The sequence below is a fragment of the Salmo trutta genome, chromosome 29, assembly GCF_901001165.1.
Source record: "Salmo trutta chromosome 29, fSalTru1.1, whole genome shotgun sequence".
In the NCBI taxonomy this organism is placed as follows: Eukaryota; Metazoa; Chordata; class Actinopteri; order Salmoniformes; family Salmonidae; genus Salmo; species Salmo trutta.
Genome location: NC_042985.1, coordinates 21,176,259 through 21,194,256, shown reverse-complemented (window position 1 = coordinate 21,194,256; position 17,998 = coordinate 21,176,259). Strand labels below are relative to the sequence as shown.

Genomic DNA, 17,998 nt, shown 5'->3' with positions numbered 1-17,998 from the left:
CCACCCGCAACCGCAGGGCTCTCCAGAGGGTGCTGCGGTCTGCCCAATGCATCACCGGGGGCACAATGCCTGCCCTCTAGAGCACCCGATGTCAAAAGAAGACCAAAAAGATAATCAAGGACATCAACCACCCAAGCCTCAGCCTGTTCACCTTGCTATCATCCAGAAGGCAAGGTCAGTACAGGTGCATCAAAGCTGGGACCGAGAGACTGAAAAACAGCTTCTATCTCAAGACCATCAGACTTAAATAGCCATCACTTGCCGGCCTCCACGCAGTACCCTTCCCTGAACTTAGTCATTGTCACTTGCCGGCTACCACTCGGTTACTCAACCCTACACCTTAGAGGCTGCTAACCAATGCACATAGACATGGAATCACTGATTACTTTAATAATGGAACACTGGTCACTTTAGTAATGTTAACATACTGTTTTACTAATTTCATATGTACAGTATATACTGCATTCTACTTAAGGCCATCTCATTCTACTATTGCTGTATATATACCATTCTATCCTACGTATTCTACAGATATACTAAATATTCTATCCACATACCGTCCATAATGTCTATGCATCCCATCACACACATATATAATATATAATAATTACAACAAGCAATGTCGGAGACTGAAGTGTATATATATATATAAGCATTTCGCTACACCTGCAATAACATCTGCTAAATATGTGTATGCGACCAATACCTTTTTATTTGATTTGTAAACAAGAGTAATAGTGACCTGTAGTAGGATAAAAAGATAGATACTAATGGTAATGGCAATCAATAATCAATGAACAGCAGCATAGGTGTGAGGGGGAGCAGTAATTGTGTAACCCGTAAGATAAAGTTGCAATCTGTAAGATGTGGACATGTAAATTGCCTTTCATGTCTCTATCTATTAAATACCTGTATTCTACCCTACTATAGTAGTCGATAATGAATCATATCATAAGGAATCATTGTCTCATATTAGATGAGACGCAAACTTTTGGAACCTCATCCATCATGACAATTACGACATTAAAAGCAGATAAACAAACTGCATTGCCCCCATTAGTCTTATTAATGCAGACACATCACATTTTGATGCCTTGATTTTTTAAGCAATAGGCCTAGTTACACAATTGACGAGTATCCTCCTTATTGCCAAAGGCTTCAGAGCAGGTCCTCTAATCTTATAATGACCTGGAAATTCCTCATATTGTGTACAGACAGACACTTCTGATCGTAATAGCTTGGGAGGACGAAGTTAGGGAATTCCAGCTTTTGGAAAACAGAACTCCTCCCTGGTCTGAGTGGAATATAAGAACAAGCTGCAGACCACAAACCAACACAAAACACAAGGGAGTTCAAACTGCCTGACTGACTAACTAACTAAGGAGCTGGAAGGTAAGAGATGAATCTGTTATATGAGGCAGTCACAGTTTATGTTGAATAAATTATCTGTAAATATGTCAGCAATTCATATAGTAGCCTATGCTCTCTCTCACCCTCATGTTTCCTTCAGTTTGTTGCATCTGCAAGTATGAAGCTGCTTCTAGCTGGACTTGTTCTGACCCTCGTTGTAGGAGCTCAAGCTCAGTGGTACCGCTTCCCTGGTGAAGCTGTTCGAGGTCCGTTTATACACTTTAATCATTGTTTCTTCATTGTTGACAGAAATAGATACATAAACCAATAGCAACAAATCTATCAAGAGCGACAAATCATCCAAGAGCAACATGTACTGTATTTGAGGACTCCTTTAAAGTCATTGTTATTTCTTGAGGATAGTGGTTTGAAAATGTGTAAAGTTCCTTGGAAGTGTCAAACTCAACATCTGTGTCCTCCTGACCCTGCAGGTGCTAAAGACATGTGGCGTGCATATGGCGACATGAAGGACGCCAACTGGAAAAACTCAGACAAGTACTTCCACGCTCGGGGCAACTATGATGCTGCCAGGAGAGGACCAGGGGGCAGGTGGGCAGCAGCAGTCATCAGGTGGGTGATTCTCAAATATCTGGGAGATGCTTATAATGTGGTTCAGTTGGTCATCAAATTATCTCATAAAAACTTTGTCCTTTCTCTAATTAGTTCTTTATGCCACTTTTTGTAAAAAAAACAAATGTCTGGTCAGAAAGACAATTTGACCATTATTGGTTTACTGTGGTTGGCGAGTTACTTATGTAATATTTCTCCTCTCTCAGTAATGGCCGGGAGAGGGTTCAGGGTTCCAGTGGTCGAGGACATGAGGACTCAGCAGCTGACCAGGAGGCTAACCGCTGGGGACGTAATGGAGGGGACCCCAACCGCTACAGACCAAATGGACTCCCATGGAACTACTGAACCTAAAAAAAGGAGGTTACTAGCCAAACTGAAGGACCACATTCCAAACAAATATATTGCACTTAATTACTGCTTTTGGTAAAAATGTCATATTCTCAAAAATTATTTTGCCCAAATGTTCTGCTAATAGACAGGTACATGGTACTGAAACTTAGTATACAATGTATTTCAAAAGTGTTGCAAAAATAAAGTGATTACACAACCAGAGACCGAATGTCTTTCTGTATTCAGTATGATACGACTGGGAAGGTTGGAAAGACATTTTGAAATCCTGAAATGTACACTCAAATGATCTGGTGTTGACATTTTCCCAGCTTTCAACTGGCAACCGGTCAGCCCTTTACAACTAGAAAGAGGGACTTTTGGACAGGGGGGTAGCTGTACATAGTACATGTTTTTCATAGGATAGACATAGAAGAAGCTGAGAAAAACATAGGAGACAAGAGGCTAAGATTAATGCAGATGACGAGGTGATGTGAACTTTGAGGGTGCAACAACAATTCTTTGCCTCTGCCCATCCCTAAGCTCCCTCCCTCTCTCCAACACAACACACACCGTCTCCTCCCCTTCTCACTTACAACCAATAGATGCTGGTTTAATTGACCACTGATCCACCAGGTCAATTTGTTGAGTGTAACGATATAGCAGGGAATCCTGTTATTAGTGGTGCAGGGGAAGTAAGGAGGCCTGCAGGTACTATACAGGCTTGAACAGCTGGTCCAGGATGATAAAAAGTGGTAGGTCAGTTCATGACAAATTACAATTATAATATTGGTATCTGCCACGTCCATTTCAGTATATTTGTTAATCATTGAGGGTCACTGATGAAATCGTTGTGAAAATAGAGACATGCTCTTGAACAAAACTGGTGCCAGGCTATCCTTGTTGTGACATCACAAGAGAAGCATGGGGAGAGAGGGCAAAGGGGAGAGAATGGATGCCCCTGCTGTTAATCAATGGAACATGACAGTTTGAATGAGGATTCAATTCAACATACTATGCAACTCTTTTGAGACCGGAGGTTAGATGAGCAGGTTATGTATAAGTTAACACAGATAGATAATATGCATAAAATTAGCAAACAGCTAGGCTTTTGAACATAACCTCTCATTATTACAGAATGCAGAATTACAGGCGTACTGTCAAATATGCACAGACATACAATGCTTTGATGAGCCTGACCACAGCTCCACACAAGCAACCAATGAGAGTATGGTCCAAAGTACTGTACCACCGTCTTTGGAACAGACTTTGAACAGAGTGAGTGAGAGAGAGAGAGAGAGAGAGAGAGAGAGAGAGAGAGACAGAGAAAGAGACAGACAGAGAGAGACAGAGACAGAGACAGAGAGAGAGAGAGAGAGAGAGAGAGAGACAGAGACAGAGACAGAGACAGAGACAGAGACAGAGACAGAGACAGAGAGATGAGCTAAGAAATTGTAACACAGAGGAATTGTAACTCAGGTATATGGCTTTCCTAGATGTTCTCTTTTTGTCACTCTTAATTTGAAAATATGAACTTTAGGTCTCAAAGTGAGGTCAATAGCAAAAGATTTTGCAATATCAAATATCATAGATTTCGCTATATCATGATTAACTTCACCTGAGATGTGAAATGGGTAGCAACAGGATTCAGCTTCACCAAGTGGAAATAAGTAGCCTCAGCAGTTGCACTCAGCATCGATGTGATGAGCCCTGAAATGCAGCAAGGAAAACATAAGCATCATGTACTGAATATCCGATCTGTGTATACATTTATGTTGAAGGTTCACCGGGTGAGCAATGATGTGTAGTTAACGGGGGTGAATTATGTTAAGTCAGGTTTACCTGACAATCATAACACTCAAATCTGAATGTGCATGGCAGATAGGTGGTGGAATGGGTTTAGTGTTATGTGGAAGTATTTATTTATGATGTATTAACAAACTAGATGTGGTAAGTCTCTACATTACCACATGTAATCCATTCCTGGCAATGAAAAATACATGAGCTCATACTGTACATATAAATGAAAAGCAGACATTGAGTAGACAGACCACTCCTGTGCCTTCTCTTAGGTACTATTCTCTTAGGTACTATCCCCCCCCCCCACACACACACAGAGACAGCACAGCACAGCACAGCACAGTGGATCCTTTTATAAAGACAACAAAGCAAAATATTTGGTCAAAGATATATTGTTACATGCCTGCAAAGAGAGAAGGAGTGCCGTGAGCTGACAGACTAGACCTCAAACAGATATACACCCATATTTCTATTCACAGTATTGGATGTCCCATCTCCCTCTCTCTTTCTCTGCTTTCTCTTGCTCCATTCAAATACAATGCACACACACACAAATCAGGAGAGATCTGGGAGGAGTAGGAGCAGAGGAAATAGAAGAGTTGGGGTTAGAATTAGGGTTGAGGGAAGGGTGGAAGGGGAGGATTGATGTGATTGGTCCAGAAGGAGGGTGGCTGTACGATCATATTCTTCTGAAAGCAGGGCTCAATGAATGAACACTCTTCATTTCAGGTAGCCAGCCAACACAACATTGAGGTAAATGCTACTATGCCCAGGGATAAGCCAAGTACCTTCCATGCACAAATGTTTCTCAAAGCTTTAACTGAGTCTCAGACTACTGTTCTGACATGGATTTGTACTCTGTTCTTTTCCAGTTCTCCTTCACAGCTGGCCAATAACTTGACTGACTGACTAAAACTGATGGTTGAACATTGGCTGGTTGTCCGAGGTATTCTCCATCTATCTTCCACTAATCCATTGTTTTCCTTGCAGATCACGTTTACAGATACACAGACAGATGGCTGACAAGCAGATCAGGTAAGTGCGGATAAGGATATTGATGGAAACAGAAGAATCTGAGAGGATTTTATCACATGTTTTAATTGATGTTCTAGTTTGAATCAAGAACTAATTCCTCCACCATTTTCCCGCTCTCTCATTCTTGTTTTAACTTTTGTTATTGATTGGTCATTGTCACCTTTTCGATCCCTTCTCACCCTTCTCTCTTTCTCTTTCTCTCCCTCTCAGTTTACCTGCCAAATTGATCAATGGGGGAATTGCTGGACTGATTGGTGTGACATGTGTATTTCCTATTGACCTAGCCAAGACCCGTCTCCAGAACCAGCAAAATGGTTCCCGTCTCTACACCAGCATGTATGTACAATGCTGTTCAACACACACTTTTAACCAGTCTCATTTAGAAATTCTAAAACTTGCAGTTTGCTTGTAATATCTGCATACCTCTGGTTGATTCTCTGAGGTCAATGCAAAGTAATCCTTTGTGTTCACTACACAGGTCAGATTGCCTTATCAAGACCATCAAATCAGAGGGGTACTTTGGCATGTACAGAGGTAGGACAAAATTGTGTGTGTTTGTGTTTGCGTGTGTTCATGCGTGCGTGTGTGTGCACACAGGTTTGAGCATGTTCTTTGTTTATGACTCTGTGTCTCTCTATTTCTTTGACCATTAGGTGCTGCTGTAAACCTGACTCTGGTCACTCCAGAGAAGGCCATCAAACTAGCTGCCAATGACTTCTTTAGACAGCACCTGTCCAAGGATGGGTGAGTAGTGCTCAGAGGCCTCTTTCAAACACCTACCTTTCAAATACAATCATACACCAGTCGTAACTGACTGGTACACCAACCTCTTGCCCACTCTGATCTCTTTGAATAGATGTACTTGAAAGATGTAGTGTATACTACATCAGCTTTAACTAACTTCTTGTTTGGATTTGATATACATATCACAAATAGGATTCTAATAATATCTTCACTATGTGCTGGGATCTACTGGTAATACATTAGAGGTATAAATATTTTGTAAACATACAGCATGGATGATAGGAGCAATCCCACAGGCCCCTGCAGCATTATCCGCATGACATACCTGGGATATCTTTAGCGTCCCTCAACATTTCCATGGGGACCAACAACATGGGTGATAAATTATTGAGTGACCTGCGCTAGTGAACTGGTGAATTATTAACATGTTTCTAAGACTGTGTGAGTGCGTGTGTGTGTGTGTCTGTGTGTGTCAGTGTGTGCATGTATGTGTGTGTGTTTATGTGTGTTTATGTATGTTTCTTTATGTGTATCACTAATGGTATGTTTATTGTTTTATGCATGTTTATTGTTATGTCCTATGTGTATAGAAACAGAGAGTTTTATGTTGTATGCATTTTGTTTAATGTATGGAAATCACTTGAGATAGCACCAGACCATCCAGAGAAATTAGCAAAGTAATTGAACCAAAATAATGATGACATTTGTTCTCTCTCTCAGTCAGAAGCTCACCCTGCTGAGGGAGATGCTGGCAGGTTGTGGTGCTGGTACATGTCAGGTAAGATCAGTTGGGGTATCAGCCTCAGACAGCTTTCTACTACCATCTTGTGGCTCAACAGTAATTATGCACAATAGTTGTGTGTCTGCCTGGGTATTTGAACTTTTCTGAAACACAGTCACACTGTCTCTCCATCTCTTTGTCTCTCCATCTCTCTGTCTCTCCATCTCTTTGTCTCTCCGTCTCTTTGTATCTCCATCTCTCCGTCTCTCCATCTCTCTGTCTCTCTGTCTCTCCATCTCTCTGTCTCTCTGTCTTGCCATCTCTCTCTCTCTATCTCTTTGTCTCTCCATCTCTTTGTCTCTCCATCTCTCTGTCTCTCCATCTCTCTGTCTCTCTGTCTCTCCATCTCTTTGTCTCTCCATATTTTTGTCTCTTCATTTCTCCATCTCTTGGTGCAGGTCATCATCACCACTCCCATGGAGATGCTAAAGATCCAGTTACAGGACGCAGGGCGGATAGGTGAGAAATGGGTAGAAGAAGGAGAGAGGAAGATGTATGTTCCCTTGTTCCCAGTCAGTGTTTCATGACTAACCAATGTCTTGTCAGCCAAACAAACACAAACAGATCACAGATATCTGATCAGTTAGAACCAGTAACAGCCAGCATTGTTATTGTATCAATGTACAATAGTTATTTTATTGAGACCCCATTTGTGACTCTTCCTTGTGTTCCTGTGACTCCCCAAATGTATTTTTGTTTGTCAACATCTCCTGGGGCATTCCTGCTTCTCTGTCCCTGGTTGATTATGTCACTGATGATACTGATGATGTTGTGTGTGTTATGACTCATGTAGAGGCTCAGAGGAAGCTGATGTCCCAGGCTGCAGTTGGGGACCCTGGGGGCCCAGTGGAGTTGAGGTCCCATACAGCAATGCAGCTCACCCGGGAGCTGCTGAGGAGCCAGGGCATTGCAGGGCTCTACAAGGGCCTGGGGGCCACACTCCTGAGGTACATCTGCACGAAGACACAATGGAAACCTTGCAAGAACACACAAATTAAGATAATTCACATTTGATGGACCATTCCTCTGTTCTCTTAGGGATGTGCCATTCTCCATAATCTACTTCCCCCTGTTTGCCAATCTGAACAGTCTTGGTGGCCGTGGGGCTGATGGCCCCGCTCCTTTTTATGTGTCCTTTGCATCAGGCTGCATCGCTGGCAGTACAGCTGCTGTGGCAGTTAATCCTGTGGATGGTAAGGACAGTTGTGTGTGTGTATACAGGTATGAGTGTGTATACAGTTGTGGTTTTTCCGTGCATCGGCAAGACAGAACAGCTGCCTCTGGTAAAACAAGGGGTGGTCGTCTGTGTCTATTTGTCAATAACAGCTGGTGCGCAAAATCAAATATTAAGGAAGTCTCGAGGTTTTGCTTGCCTGAGGTAGAGTATCTCATGATAAGCTGTAGACTACACTATTTACCAAGAGAGTGTTCATCTATATTTTTTCGTAGCTGTCTATTTACCACCACAAACCGATGCTGGCACTAAGACCGCACTCAACGAGCTCTATAAAGCCATAAGCAAACAAGAAAATGCTCATCCAGAGGCGGTGCCCCTAGTGGCCGAGGACTTTAATGCAGAAAAACTCAAATCTGTTTTACCTGTTACATGTGCAAGAAGAGAGGAAAAAAACTCTAGACTACCTTTACTCCAAACACAAAGATGCGTACAAAGCTCTCCCTCGCCCTCCATTTGGCAAATCTGACCATAATTATATCCTCCTGATTCCTGCTTATAAGCAAAAACTAAAGCAGGAAGTACCAGTGACTCGTTCAATACAGAGGTGACGCAGATGCTAAGCTACAGGACTATTTTGCTAGCAAAGACTGGAATATGTTCTGGCGCTCATCCGATTTCATTGAGGAATATTACGTACATACCCCAACCAGAAGCCATGGATTGCAGGCAACATCCTCACTGAGCTAAAGGGTAGAGCTGCCACTTTCAAGGAGCGAGACTCTAACCCGGACGCTAATAAGAAATCCTGCAATGCCCTCAGACGAACCATCAAACAGGCAATGTGTTAATACAGTACTAAGATTGAGTCATATTACACCGGCTCCAACGCTCGTCGGATGTGGCAAGGCTTGCATACTATTACGGACTACAAAGGGAAGTCCAGCCGCGAGCTGCCCAGTGACACAAGCCTACCAGATGAACTAAATGACTTCTATGCGTGCTTCAAGGCAAGCAACACTGAAGCATGGATGAGCGCACCAGCTGTTCCAGACGACAGTGTGATCATGCTTGCCGCAGTCGATGTGACTAAGACCTTTTAAAAAAATGTTTACCCCCTTTTTCTCCCCCATTTCGATCTTGTCTCATCAGTGCAACTCCCCAACTGGCTCGGGAGGCGAAGGTCGAGTCATGCATCCTTCGAAACCTGACCCACCAAACCGTGCTTCTTAACACCCACCTACTTAACCCGGAAGCCACCCGCACCAATGTGTTGGAGGAAACATCGCCAATTGTGCGCCGCCCTACGGGACTCCCGATCACGGCCAGTTCTGATACAGCCCGGGATTGAGCATGGGTCCGTAGTGATGGCTCTAGCACTGCGATGCAGTGCCTTAGACCACTGTGCCACTCGGGAGGCCCATGAGTAAGATCTTTAAACAGTTAAGCATTCACAAGGCCGCAAGGCCAGATGGTTACCAGGACGTGTACTCCGAGCATGCGCTGACCAACTGGCAAGTGCCTTTACTGACATTTTCAACCTCTCCCTGGCCGAGTCTGTAATACCTACATGTTTCAAAAAGACCACCATAGTCCCTGTGCCAAAGAACACTAAGGTAACCTGCCTAAATGACTACCAACCCATAGCACTCACGTCTGTAGCCATGAAGTGCTTTGAAAGGCTGGTCATGGCTCACATCAACACCATCAGCTCAGAAACCCTAGATCCACTACAATTTCCATACCGCCCCAACATATCCAGATGACGCAATCTCTACTGCACTCAACACTGCCCTTTCCATCCTGTACAAAATGAGCAATTACGTGAGAATGCTGTTCATTGACTACAGCTCAGCGTTCAACACCATAATGCCCTCAAAGCTCATCACTAAGCTAAGGACCCTGGGACTAAACACCTCCCTCTGAAACTGGATCCTGGACTTCCTCACTGGCCGCCCCCAGGTGGTAAGGGTAGAACACATCTGCCACGCTGATCCTTAACACAGGGCAACAAGTCCCCTCCTGTACTCCCTGCTCACCCATGACTGTGTGGCCACGCACAACTCCAACACCATCATTAAGTTTGCAGACGACACAGCGGTGGTATGCCTGATCACCTACAACGATGAGACAGCCTATAGGGAGGAGGTCAGAGTGTGGTGCCAGGGCAACAACCTCTCCCTCAATGTGATTAAGACAAAGGAGATGATTGTGGACTACAGGAAAAGGAGGGCCGAGCACGTCCCCATTCTCATCGACGGGGCTGTTCTGGAGCAGGCTGAGAGCTTCAAGTTCCGTGGTGTCCACATCACCAACACACTATCATGGTCCAAACACACCAAGACAGTCGTGAAGAGGGCAGGACAATGCCTATTCCCCCAAAGATTTGGCGTGGGTCCTCAGATCCTCAAAAAGTTCTACAGCTGCACCATCGAGAGCTACTTGAATGTTTACATCACCGCCTGGGATTGCAACTACTCGGCCTCCGATCGCAAGGGGCTACAGAGGGTAGTGTGTACGGCCCAGTACATCACTGGGCCAAGCTTCCTGTCATCCAGGACCTATATACCAGTCAGTGTCAGAGAAAGGCCCTACTCTTATTTTTCTTAAAACTGCATTGTTGGTTAAGGGGTTGTAAGTAAGCATTTCACGGTAAGGTCTACCTGTTGTATTCAGCGCATGTGACAAATAAAATGTGATTTGATTTGATTATGCCTGCCATGTGCCCTGTAAGCCAATTGATACAGTATGTGTGTCATAGTGATTAAGACCAGAATTCAGACCATGACACGGGGAAGTCAGGAGGACACCTACAGCGGAGTGACAGACTGCATCAGGTAACCTCTCCTTTTCACTCTAACTCTTCCACTGCTTCCCTCCTGGTTTTGACAGGACTTTTCTGATCGATTATATCCATATTATCTGATGGTAGAACATTACAACATCTACTGGTACTATGAAATAAACAGAGAAGGCCTTTTAGGCTAGAATATACAGTACCAGTCAAAAGTTTGGACACACCTACTCATTCAAGGATTTTTCTTTATTTTTACTATTTTCTACATTATAGAATAATGGTGAAGACATCAAAACTATGAAATAACACCTATTGTCACACCCTGATCTGTCTCACCTGTCTTTGTGATTGTCTCCACCCCCTCCAAGTGTCACCCATCTTCCCCATTATCCCCTGTGTATTTATACCTGTGTTCTCTGTGTGTTTGTTGCCAGTTTGTTTTGTTTTGTCAAGCCTACCAGCGTTTTTCTTTCTGAGCCTGTCTCTCGATTGTTTCCTAGTTTTCCCGATGTTGACCATTCTGCCTGCTCTGACCCTGAGCCTGCCTGCCATCCTGTACCTTTGCCCCACCTTTCTGGATTACTGACCTTTGCCTGAACAGAGCCTTCCTGCCATCCTTTACCTTTACCCCACCTATCTGGATTACTGACCTCTGCCTGCCCTTGACCTGCCTTTTGCCTGCCCCTGTTCGAATTAATAAACTGTTGTTACTTCGACGTTGTCTGCATCTGGGTCTTACCTGAAACGTGATACCTATGGAATCATGTAGTAAACAAAAAAGTGTTAAACAAATTAAAATATATTTTATATATTAGATTCTTCAAAGTAGCCACCCTTTGCCTGACCTCAACTCAACTGAGATGGTTTGGGATGAGTTGGACTGCAGAGTGAAGGAAAAGCAACCAACAAGTGCACAGCATATGTGGGAACTCCTTTAAAAAAGCATTCCAGGTGAAGCTGGTTGAGAGAATGCCAAGTGTGTGCAAAGCTGTCATAAAGGCAAAGGGGGGCTACTTTGAAGAATCTCAAATATAAAATATATTTTCATTTGTTAAACACTTTTCTGGATACTACATGATTACATGTGTTATTTCATAGTTTTGATGTATTCACTATTATCCTACAATTAAGAAAATAGTAAAAATAAAGAAAAACCCTTGAATGAGTAGGTGTATCCAAACTTTTGACTGGTACTGTAGATACACCCCTATATCACGACCCTCTTGTTTAACAGGAAGATTCTGCGCCAAGAGGGTCCCTCTGCTTTCCTGAAGGGGGCGTACTGCCGTGCTCTGGTCATTGCTCCCCTCTTTGGCATCGCACAGGTGGTCTACTTCCTGGGAATGGGAGAGTTCCTTCTCAGCTTCCTGCCTCAACAGAACAACTAGTATTGCACTCTCATACACAGCCCACACTGGAGCCAGGTAATCTGACTCTTTCCTATCACACACAGCCCACAATGGAGCCAGGTAATCTGTCACTTTCCTATCATACACAGCCCACAATGGAGCCAGGTAATCTGGTACCTTCCTATCACACACAGCCCACAATGGAGCCAGGTAATCTGGTACCTTCCTATCATACACAGCCCACACTGGAGCCAGGTAATCTGGTACCTTCCTATCACACACAGCCCACAATGGAGCCAGGTAATCTGACTCTTTCCTATCACACACAGCCCACACTGGAGCCAGGTAATCTGACTCTTTCCTATCACACACAGCCCACAATGGAGCCAGGTAATCTGGTACCTTCCTATCATACACAGCCCACAATGGAGCCAGGTAATCTGGTACCTTCCTATCATACACAGCCCACACTGGAGCCAGGTAATCTGGTACCTTCCTATCACACACAGCCCACACTGGAGCCAGGTAATCTAGTACCTTCCTATCACACACAGCCCACACTGGAGCCAGGTAATCTGGTACCTTCCTATCACACACAGCCCACACTGGAGCCAGGTAATCTGGTACCTTCCTATCATACACAGCCCACAATGGAGCCAGGTAATCTGGTACCTTCCTATCATACACAGCCCACAATGGAGCCAGGTAATCTTTTACCTTCCTATCACACACAGCCCACACTGGAGCCAGGTAATCTGGTACCTTCCTATCACACACAGCCCACACTGGAGCCAGGTAATCTGGTACCTTCCTATCATACACAGCCCACAATGGAGCCAGGTAATCTGGTACCTTCCTATCATACACAGCCCACAATGGAGCCAGGTAATCTGGTACCTTCCTATCACACACAGCCCACACTGGAGCCAGGTAATCTGGTACCTTCCTATCATACACAGCCCACAATGGAGCCAGGTAATCTGGTACCTTCCTATCATACACAGCCCACAATGGAGCCAGGTAATCTGGTACCTTCCTATCACACACAGCCCACACTGGAGCCAGGTAATCTGGTACCTTCCTATCATACACAGCCCACAATGGAGTCAGGTAATCTGGTACCTTCCTATCATACACAGCCCACACTGGAGCCAGGTAATCTATCACTTTCCTCTCAGACACAGCCCACATTAGCCTAAACCCTAAGGAGTTAGTCAGAGTCAGACAGAACGGTGTGTGTGTTCTAGACCAAAGTTTGTCCTCTGCACCTGTTGAGGGTGTTCTGATAGGTCATCCTTTATTATATCCCCTACCTGAGATGAATTACTGTAAATATTTAAATTTAGGTCTGATTTATAACTATATGATAATAATTCAATATCATTTCAAGTGTACTTTTAGTTGTGCTTTATCAAGGTTTAGTCATGGAATTCTCTTTATTGTTTTTACTAAGATGATGCTATCATGATATATAAATCTGTCAAACATGACTGTACTGTAATATCTTCTGTCTGTATTGATGCTATGTTTTATTGTGGTTTTGTGGCTGTTTTGCACAGCTTCAGTACCTCTTTCCAAATGGTGTTTCCCTCTTCATCCGTAAAGAAGCTTTTGAACTGTATTCTTCTTCCAAGAATGCATTGAGTATTTCATCACAGTGATACTAAGATCTGATCTGAGGTGTATTCACTATTCAGGATTACCAAAGATAACATAAGATGTTGGCAGATGTTGGAAACAATGTACTCAAGCTGTGAGCCTTGAAAGAGTCAACACTGCCTGCATAAAACGTTGCTGGTTGGTGACATTGGTGATTACACACCAAACACAACTTGCTGCCCAGCCACCAGGTTGGCACCATTTTGTAACTAGATGTCAGTTCAGGGACCTGCCTGAATTTGTCCGATAGAAAGTCTCACATTCGTGGGCAAAATGTTTTCCGTTTGAAGTAAACGGTTTCTGTTAGAAAACGTTTTGCAACAGACAAAATATTTTGCAACAGAATATGCGTAATGAATACACCCCAGGGTTCTGAGCGTGGCCCTTCACTCACAGCACTCAGCCAGAGTCAAGTCATCAAATTAAAAAGATAAAAACCCACCCTTGACATTTGTACAAGCCCATCGCCATTAACATTACTGAAAGGTACATTTGTAGACCCTGTATGACCCCTGTATCATAGTAACCTAGATTCTATATTGTGCTGGTTCTTCACTGGACCGATATTCCCTCTTTTCAGGAGGACACATGCACGTCGAAGCACTTCTATGTCGCCACCCCTCTTCCCTCCCCTGTAGATATGGTGGGTGTTGGGTTATCAGTTGGAGTTGTGAATATGGATGTGCACTGAAGGTGTAAAACAGACTGACAGCTATTGTATTATTCATTTGAGGTAAAATAAGAACAGAAAAAATGTATTCCTCTCGTATATATTGCTGTCTGAAAATAATGAATGGGATTGTGCTACCCGTGTTGTCTTATGATTCTTTCTCTCTATTTGTGTGACAGCCTTTGGTGTGTGGTTTGTCCTCATTCTACCGTAACAAGTCTCAAGGAAATCTGAAGAGTTCCCCTAGACTGTGGTAACCAAGGAAACAATGGAGGGATTGTTTGATGCATTTGCTTCACCAAATTAATCTATCTCAGTATCTCGCTGTCTCTGTCGGCCTGTCTCATTCCTAAGGAACCATTGTCATGTGTCCATCCAATAGCCAGATTCTCTAGTTCACACGGGCATGGCTATCCTTGTGTCCTGTTGCTTTCTTGGCAATATCTCCTATGGAGGAGATCCATTTCCCACCTGCAGTGTTTGTCTTTCTCCACTCCCATGGATACCACTCAGATCCCATTTGAAAACAAGCAAGCAGAGACACTGAGTATAGAGGACACATTATTTACACCTTCCATTGTTATGTGGTTATTACAGTGTTAGCATCTGTCCAGTAGATGGAGCAGCTGCAAGCTGGCATGCATTTAATGTATACTACATTTCATAGAATTTAATACAATTACAAGGAGATGTTATGTTTGTACTATGATTGTTATTGATATTATTAATTATTAATAATCATTCAAATATGTTATTATTATGTACTTTGTATGCTGCACAGGGGAATATGGCTAATACAGGGTGGAGTCAAGGAACAGGGTAAACCAATAAGAAATTGGAAGAAGGGAAGGGAGGGGAAGAGGGAGAGATGAGAGATGGGGAGATCGAGGCACTCAACCAAATCAAGGCATTGATTACAAAAGAAGTGAGTGCCTGGAGGGTGAGAATCTACTGCCAAGGACTGTCAAACACACACAGACCAGAGTGGATCATATCATCATATCAATCTAGATCCAATTTATCGTAGGCCTACTGTCACAGGCAGTGCCATACATTTCGCTTACATTAGATTTAAATTGCCTTCCTAGTGATCAATTAGCTTATTTACTATGACATTTCATATGTTGAGAAATTACATTCTCAAGGGGAATTGCAATAGCTATATTATTCACTCTGTTCCAGGGGAATGGGAGAGCATGGTGTGTAAATGGCTCGTGAAATGACCTCTACCTCCTTTGATGGTGTATAACAGGCAGGAATTGTGTCTCAGGGCTATGAAAGTGGAAGAAATTTTACCAGCAAGTATGGCTGAAATGTATAGGAATATCTACTGTAAGCGATCTAACTCTGTTACGGTTCTGTAGTCATTATTTGCAATCTACAGTACAGTAAATGGCACTGGTTCACCAACAATTAATTTACTGTAAAATGTACCTAACATTTTAGAAAAATGCACTTCATAGGTCTACATTAGCTTTTTCCCCCCTGCAGATTGGTATTGGGGCAAGCTGGCGGCTACAAAATTACATAATGTCAATGAAAACCCTTCAGCATTGCTGAAGTTGCGTTAATGAAAGAGTTGCCTTGAGTTCAGAGGCGATAGTGTGACAGGTTAATTCATATTCATGCCAGAGATGATGATGATGATGATGATGATAGAGAGAGAGAGAGAGAGAGAGAGAGAGAGAGAGAGAGAGAGAGAGAGAGAGAGAGAGAGAGAGGAGCAAGTGCTATGAGAGATGCAGAGAGGGCTATTGGAGTCTTTGTTTGAGATCCAGCGTGTAGCTCTGAGTGGGCTGTAACCTACACTCAAAAAAATGCTGGGTTAAAAGCAACCCAATTTGGGTTATTTGGTAACCCTGCGCTGGGTAAATATTGGACAGACCACACACTGGGTTATTTTGACCAAGCCAGTTGGGTTGCATTAATAACCCAACATGTTGGGTTGTTTGGATTACCAAACATGGGTTAATTCAACCATCAATTGTTTTTTTATTCACTTTCATGCTGGGTCTTTTTTAATGTAATTCTAGGTTATTTTAAGGAGGCTTGGCCTATTAGGGGTGTGGCTTTAATATAGTTATTTTTGGCCATCCATGAGAGTAAATGTCACTCCTGTTCATCATTTTAAATTTGTATATTGCAAAATAAAATGTTTCTTGAATATTGTTGCAAATTACACATTTTAATCTAAAGTTAATAACATTATAATGGCAGCAGGTAGCCTAGCGGTTAAGAGTGATGGGCCAATAACCGAAAGGTTACTGGTTCGTATCCCAGAGTTGGCGAGGTGGAAAAATGTGGTGTTCTGCCCTTGAGCAAGCCAGTTAATCCCCAACAACAATTGCTCCCTGGGCACTGATGACATGGATGTAGATTAAGGCAGCCCCCCGCACCTCTCTGATTCACATTTCAGTTGAATGTATTCAGTTGTGCAACTGACTAGGTATCCCCTTTCCCTAAAGTGGTAACTATCCCAACCTTGGGATATGCATAGGCTCTTGAGGTACTCATACACATGTGTAAGCCTCATTAAAGCAACAAATGTGTCGGTGTTCAACCTTAACATTTGCTCACAATACAACAGAGCAAATTAACCAGAATGACAATTACTCTGATGGGTGGCTTAAAAAGAAAATCTAAAAACCAGTGTGTTCAGTGTCTCAAGAACTGCAACATTGCTGGGTTTTTCATGCTCAACAGTTTCTCGTGTGTCTCAAGAATGGTCCACCACCCAAAGGGCATCCAGTCAACTTGACACAACTGTGGGAAGCGTTGGAGTCAACATGGGCCAGCATCACAGTGGAACGATTTTGACACCTTGCAAAGTCAATGCAGTGCAGTGCAAGTCAATAATGTTAATGTTTTGTACACTCAGTGTCAGTGAGAGAGAGATGCCAGACAGACAACTGAGTTCTGGGACAGAGAAGCATTATCTTGCAGCCAAAAGGCTCACAATGAGACAGGAAGAGGCACATGGCCAGCATCCTCCAAGGGCCAGCATATCGACTCCAATCTCATGGAGGTGTCATTGGCCTCCATTATTATTGAGCACTCAAGGTTAAGGAATGGAAGATGGGTGAGACAAAAGTAGATGCTTATGCATAGACCATCTTGTATGCATACAACCCAGTAGCTTTAGCACATTTTGTTTAAAACATTTTCAATGTAAAATTTGAGTAAAAATGTTTCTCAATTTTACATGGGCTAGCTTACTTATCAATACCAATTAAATGCGTAATTGATAGCCCACGTCATTAAATATTTGGCATGTGGTCAAATGAAAATGCGTAAATAAGATTAGGCTACACCAAACTTTAATATGCCTTCATAAAATAACAATTATTGAATAGACTGTTGGCCATTCGATATTCTACAACACTAGGGACCGCTGGTGAGCCATGTCAGTCATGTTGCTACGGGTGGACGTGAGCGGTGAGTAAATCAACTTTTCGTATTGGCTATAACAGTCCTATGGCGAATACAGATTGAGTGTTAAAATTAACAGGCTCAAATAATCGAGGATGAACCAACGTTTATCACACAAAAAATGTGAAGGTGGTAGGCTACAGCATGTGCGCGCGAGAAAAGGCAACCGTTTCTCACCCACGACCCCCAATTAATTTTCCACATGCAATTGGGAGTCACTGACAACCTGTCGCCAATAGACTACCAACCAAAC

The 17,998-nt window shown here is 43.1% G+C and overlaps 2 protein-coding genes across 2 annotated transcripts; both read left to right on the top strand.

The window, feature by feature from the left end:
• The first annotated feature begins 1,244 nt into the window (after window positions 1-1,244).
• LOC115167108 (serum amyloid A-5 protein-like) lies at window positions 1,245-2,533 on the top strand. The gene is made up of 4 exons (XM_029721199.1): window positions 1,245-1,392; window positions 1,511-1,616; window positions 1,842-1,980; window positions 2,187-2,533. Exons 2-4 carry the CDS (start codon window positions 1,529-1,531, stop codon window positions 2,323-2,325), a joined length of 366 nt encoding a protein of 121 aa, XP_029577059.1. The 5' UTR covers window positions 1,245-1,392; window positions 1,511-1,528; the 3' UTR covers window positions 2,326-2,533.
• Window positions 2,534-4,806: 2,273 nt separating this feature from the next.
• Window positions 4,807-13,477, top strand: LOC115167105 (mitochondrial glutamate carrier 1). The gene is made up of 11 exons (XM_029721197.1): window positions 4,807-4,860; window positions 5,098-5,142; window positions 5,353-5,478; window positions 5,621-5,676; window positions 5,796-5,886; window positions 6,607-6,664; window positions 7,066-7,126; window positions 7,461-7,614; window positions 7,706-7,860; window positions 10,603-10,678; window positions 11,873-13,477. The coding sequence occupies exons 2-11, from the start codon at window positions 5,123-5,125 to the stop codon at window positions 12,024-12,026; spliced, it is 951 nt and encodes a 316-aa protein (XP_029577057.1). The 5' UTR covers window positions 4,807-4,860; window positions 5,098-5,122; the 3' UTR covers window positions 12,027-13,477.
• Window positions 13,478-17,998: the final 4,521 nt, after the last annotated feature.

Coding starts and splice junctions, on each gene's coding strand:
- LOC115167108 (XM_029721199.1), top strand. CDS start 1,529: ATGAAGCTGCTTCTAGCTGGACTTGTTCTGACCCTCGTTGTAGGAGCT. Junction 1,617..1,841: donor CCCTGGTGAAGCTGTTCGAG/GTCCGTTTATAC, acceptor CTGACCCTGCAG/GTGCTAAAGACATGTGGCGT. Junction 1,981..2,186: donor TGGGCAGCAGCAGTCATCAG/GTGGGTGATTCT, acceptor CTCCTCTCTCAG/TAATGGCCGGGAGAGGGTTC.
- LOC115167105 (XM_029721197.1), top strand. CDS start 5,123: ATGGCTGACAAGCAGATCAG. Junction 5,479..5,620: donor TCCCGTCTCTACACCAGCAT/GTATGTACAATG, acceptor TTCACTACACAG/GTCAGATTGCCTTATCAAGA. Junction 10,679..11,872: donor GGAGTGACAGACTGCATCAG/GTAACCTCTCCT, acceptor CTTGTTTAACAG/GAAGATTCTGCGCCAAGAGG.